The 6,000-nt window shown below is 33.5% G+C and overlaps 1 protein-coding gene across 1 annotated transcript in view; it reads left to right on the top strand.

The window, feature by feature from the left end:
• Positions 1–695: 695 nt before the first annotated feature.
• Positions 696–6,000, top strand: part of LOC145242859 (uncharacterized) — a 40,868-nt gene continuing 35,563 nt past the window's right edge. Inside the window, exon 1 of the mRNA XM_080105974.1 lies at positions 696–876. Within this exon, the coding sequence (XP_079962100.1) occupies positions 696–876 (181 nt within the window). The remainder of the gene's footprint in view (positions 877–6,000) is intronic.

Raw genomic sequence — 6,000 nt, 5'->3', positions numbered from 1 at the left:
CGATATAAATGTATAAAATATACAACGATATAAATGTATAAAATACACACAACTATGTAAAAGTAGAAAATACACATAATTATGTAAATGCATATATATTATATACAGTACAATAACGTTGACACATCGGTTCTTGCCAGATCATCGAAGTTAAGCAACATTGAGCCTGGCCAGAACCTGATTGATGACCATTTGGGCGGGTGTGGCGCTGTATGTACCGCGAGGTAAAATACCAGGTTAAGAAAATGGCGCAGTCTATCCTTCTCGCGGGGGTAGATGGGACACGTCTAGTGATGGCGTCACGATAAAAAATACCCTTGATAGCCCTGGCGAAGCATCAATTATTCAGCTACCGACAAGATTTGAATTTCCACGTTAAAAAACGACCCTGGTGTCTAACTCTGTCCCGTGGGGAGGCATAGTAAATAGGTACACTACAAACTCGTGCAGTGGGTTCAATCTCAGCTGCGGTCGCGCTGGATGTATGGATGTCAATGCATAGAATGCACACTAATGCATAAATGTATAAAACGCACGTAACTATGAAAATACATAAAACACGCACGCATATAATACATAAAATACACGCATAAATGTATAAAGCATGCTAACATATTGCTAAAAGGCCAAAATCAATTAAAAAAGCGAACCATTTGTTCCAAAAGTTTTTTTTCAGATCTCTCGGTGGCACAACAATGGATAAAGGCTGGTCTTGGGTGACCATGTTGGCAGCTTTTGGAACTCATTGCTCTTGCGGAGGTTTACAGTACACAGCTGGATTCATGCGCGTCATTCTCATGCAAAACGCTGACGAAAATGAGAAACGATATATTACCTGGATTACTTCGATATATTCCGGTATGATCTACTTTTTTGGTAAGTACCAAATGATCATTCTTCTGTAGGTGAAACATGATACTTGATATTTGCATTTTAAACTTTAATTCATGCCATTATATAAAGTAATTTTATAAAATCAACGGTATATTCATTACATTTCAATTTAAACTACAATGTAGTGTAGAATAAATCACTGCGGGGAGGTGTATATATATATATATATATATATATATATATATATATATATATATATATGTATATATATATATATATATATATATATATATATGTATATATGTATATATATATATATATATATATATATATATATTCTCTTCCTCTTAAAAACAATAAATAATCTTTTCTCGTAGAAATTAGATAGCTCTTTGCAATGGTAAGGCTAAATGCTTGTTTATTCCAGGGCCTATTGCCAGCTTCATTGTGAATAAATATGGTTGTCGGACGTCGGCCATTGTTGGTGCGTCGTTGGAAGTTATTGGCTTTATCATTTGTTTCTTTACACGGAACGTTTGGATTTATATAATTGCATACAGTTTTTTGGCAGGTACGTCTCTTTTATTATTATACTAGCCTGGGTGTCAGGCGTTTCCCGGGTGTTTTTAGGTGGCTCGAACCCGTAACGCGAAGGTGGAAAAGAAAGTGGAGGTGTGTGTAAGGGTGTTGGTTGAGCAAAAAAAAAAAAAAAAAAAAGAAAAAAAGAAGAAAATTGCGAGCACAAAAAAAAGTGGCAGTAGGCAGGCAGGCAGGCAGGTAGGCGAAGGAAGAAAAGAAAGTGAAACAAAAGTGACGTGTTAGCTGTTGCGCCCATTGCCAAACAGAAAATGACGTAGGTTTAAATCATAGCTAGACAATCGAAAAGAGGCGATGAGTTTCGAAAATATCGGCGAAAAAAGCGACCCCTCCCTGTAGAAAAGTGCCCAGTGGAGGATGAAGGAATTAATGTTTTTAGCCAATTTTTCGATATTTGTTGTCCGAAGGGTCGTGCTTTAAAACCATACTGATCGTGAAAATCCGCCGCCTCTGTCGAAAGTTTTAGGCGCACATACATACATACATACATACATACATACATACATACATACATATATTTAAATAGACAGATGAGATTTATATTATAGAAGATTACCTGTATAATTGTAAGGTTTAGATAAATTGGCTATTTGCTTCTTTGGTTATCTAATAAATTGAACTGGACCGCGTATGCGTTCACGTCGTTATCTTTGATCTCAGTCTGTGGTTGTAAATATGTCACCGAGGTAAATAGAAGAGCATATACTTGCTCAATATTGACGATGTCAGCTTATTTATCATGTAAACATTTTTTTTCCAATCGGGGAGTTGCATAATAGATTCTTAGTAAATTCCTAATGATATTTACATCAGATATTGGCTATGATGAGTTCTATATGAACGTTTTTTTTCAATATTTTAAAATTCGAAATCGTTGAAAACCACGAAATGTTAAGAAAATATTTATTACATGATAAAATTATCTTTTTAATATATACATAATGTCCAATTATCAAAGATTTTCAATTTTAACATTACGAAATGTTTTCGAAGATGTGAAACACACTACTAATTCAAAATTCTTGCTCGACCCAGTATACAAGAGAGAGGTTGCAGGAAAGAAAAGAAAGCATCCCCCACTAAGCCATGAAGTCTATTTTGTACTTTGTCAAGGCAGGATATGCTGTTTGCTGTTTTTTGAAGCTCCAGCCCAGATGTGGCAGCAGTACTCCATCTTTGGACGTACTTAGCTTTTATACAAATAGAGAATTGCATCAGTAGTAAGATATCTTCTGGAGCGGTAGAAGGATCCTACCATTTTCCCAGCGGCCCGGGCAATATAGTTTATATACGTGTTCCATTTCAGATCAGGAGTAAAGGTCAAACCCAGGAGCTTGTCAAAACATGAAGCCTCCCCAAGACAAGAGTCATCCATTTCAATTGATGCTAGATGAGGAACAGAGCGTTGATGATGTAAAGTTAGGAGCTTGATTTTAGATGCATTAAAAGTAACCAGCCATCTCTTCCCCCACTGAACGACGCGCTCAAGATAAGAGGGGAGGGAATCAGAGAGAGATTTGTCATTTACTAATTAAAAATTCCTGGTCGACCCAGTATACAAGGTTTAAAGATTACTACAATCGCCAGTGAAACCAGACGCCATTTCGCTCTCTCCACGAGGGCTCTGCCCTCCTGGGGTTAATACCACTAGAATATGAAGGGAAAAACATTTTAACACGGACAGTCTTCTATCCTTGATAAAGGTATGTTTCTATACCGAAAATTTGGACATTAAATGATTTTATCATTTAACTAATATTTTCTTAACATTTCTTGGTTTCAAAAGATTTTCGATTTTAACATTACGAAATGTTTTCTAAAATGTGAAACACATTACTAATTTTCAATGTTTCTTTACATAAACGTAAAAAAAGTGAGCGTCCTAGATTATCTTAATTTAGTAAAGATGTATGCAAAATAATCATTAACATGTAAAATGGTAATATCCATAATCATTTTTTGTAATTGATATTTTAAGAGAAACTTATCGAAATATAGAGAGTGTAACGGTTTATTACTAGGTACGGGCAAAATGAATGCCGATGCTCAAAATGTATAAATATTTTGACCCCTCCCTTTACTTAAAAATTCACCAAAAATCAGGAAATTAACCAATTTTAATGAAATCTTTTAGTATTTATAAAATAAGGATCACGGAATATGATGAATCCATTATCTTTATTTAAATCTTAGTGGAAATGTATTCTTTTGTTTAAACAAAAAATACCTTTATTAAAGTTATTGTTTTCTGTAGTAAAAAAAAAATGAAAGAATTTATTTGTGCTTTGTTATAAAAATAAAGCATCGTAAATTATAACAATTTTTAAAAAAATTATTTAATTTTTACAGGAACATTATGAAAAAAAACCCCTAAAGTTCGTATTAATGAATTCGATATATCTCGAAGAAAAACGAATTTCTCGAACTACCGATATTACCATTGAATTAAGCATTGTTTATTTAATATTTTCACACAAAAAATTATAATAGAAAAAATATTTCTACTTTTTTTTTTAAATTACAGATTTCACATAATTTTTATATGCAAGATTTTAATAATTTCCTTGCTCGCATGAATGTGAAACTTTTGGCGTAACATAATTTTTGTATAATCTCGAAACAGGAACATGAAAATAATTAAATTAAAAAATGATAAAAGTTGATACAAACGTTCAGAGTAGGAATGTACAGATGCACGTTTGGGGGGGGGGGGAGAAATCTGACACCCTACCTCCTTTTCTATCACGACGTCATTTTGAAACAGCGTTTCAATTGGCTGTAATTTTGGGTTTCCGTATAATCGTGTTTGCAAATCTTTATTGGTTGCGTTTTTGGCGAACTTGCTTTTTGAAGGTTAATCAAGCTATTTTTCGTATGAACAAGGTGTTTTTTATCTATTTAATTAAATATCTTAGGACTTTACTAATTATCTTTGAAATAAACTCAGAAAACTAATATTTATCTTTTAAAGGATTTTTACAATGAATTAATTTAACTTCAAAATTTAGCTAAATTGGTTAGCTTGCCATGAAAACATTTTTCATAACTTTTTTTTTTCACGTGTAAAAAGATCTTTTTCCTTTAGGAAATTAACGTTAGTCTCTAATCTTTCAAATACAATCAAAAAGTAGTCGGAAACCTACAAAAAATTATGATAAATCGGCTTTCAAAATAAGGTCCCTCTATCTTTATCCGCCCATTTTTGCCCGTACCTACTTATTACTGTTAGAATGGAATTAAACAAAAAATAGCAGTAAGATTTTACTTTCGTTACGATGCATGCAAAAATGGCGACGCTACTCTCAATACGATAGGATTACAAAGAAGCGCTAAAGGATACGTATAAAATTATTACCTACCTCTGCATCGACTGATGAAATAAGTTCAACTGCGAACCAGTTATTTTGGTGCATGCCAAGTCTTTCTGCACTGTTTGGTAGTTGCATTTCCTCGGATTAATTTGCTTGAGTATTAGAGAAAAATAAATCGAAATATAGTAATTTTAACAGTGAATATCTGTAAACTTTTATTAGTGAAAGAATTATCAGGTAAGATAGAATATGTGATCCATGAAATCGTTTAAACTTTGTTTTTTATTTCAAGAGCGCAGACTGAACGTTTTCGTGTTTCATTGGATTCTCAAATACATTCAGGTCTAACTTTGAAATCTAATCACTGACAAAGTTATAATATGATATTATTTGCTGAAAGCCGCAAAAACAAAAACGTGGTCTCATATTACGTGTAGCAGAAATGAAGAGCACAATGGAAAGACAAAAATGTGAACTCAGTTCAGACATTTTTTTCGTATTCTTTGATGATTTTCTAAGTATGAACATGAATTTCTCAATGGCTTTCATTTAAAGGTAGAGAAGAGTACACGAATTTGAAACACACACACACACACACACACACACACACACACACACACACACACACACACACACACACACACACACACACACACACACACACTGTGATGGCATAAATTAAAAAAAAATAGGTAGAATCATTTCAAGACAAATATAGCCGGAAAGAAACCCTGTAACCAGCATTCATTCCCTGGACTCCAAGCAGGCTAACTAAAAAGATAAACATTTCAAGAGACCAATAGAGAATGAAGGGGTCAGCAGGCTGGCTGGAAGAAAGTCTACCCTTAAACAATAAGATTTAGTTTTGAGCATCTGATTATATGGCGGTGTGAACCAAATGAGTTTTCTCTTTCTTGTAATTTTAATTTTTCGTACCTTGTTTCTCATTTAACATACTCACGGTAACATACTCACTGTTTTTATAGTGATGTTATAGATGGTACTTAAATTCTTAACTACCCGTTTATTGATAGTTATTGCTAAAAGTTACATTCAATAAAACTGTGAATATGATAACCAATTAAGCTATGTAATAACAAAAACACAAGTCAGTTGTAAGACTGCATACCTCCCACTGACAATGCAAAGATGAACCAAAGTCGGATTGGAGTCTTACTTCTCCATGTTGTATGAATTATTCTCGAGCTAGGAAAACTAAATAACTATTTATCTGATCAGGTTGAAACGTTGCATGGTG

This window comes from Euprymna scolopes, chromosome 21 (genome assembly GCF_053919585.1).
Source record: "Euprymna scolopes isolate OS-2025 chromosome 21, ASM5391958v1, whole genome shotgun sequence".
Taxonomy (NCBI): Eukaryota; Metazoa; Mollusca; class Cephalopoda; order Sepiida; family Sepiolidae; genus Euprymna; species Euprymna scolopes.
The sequence above is the reverse complement of the archived record's forward strand: the minus strand, read 5'-3'. Positions and strand labels throughout refer to the sequence as shown.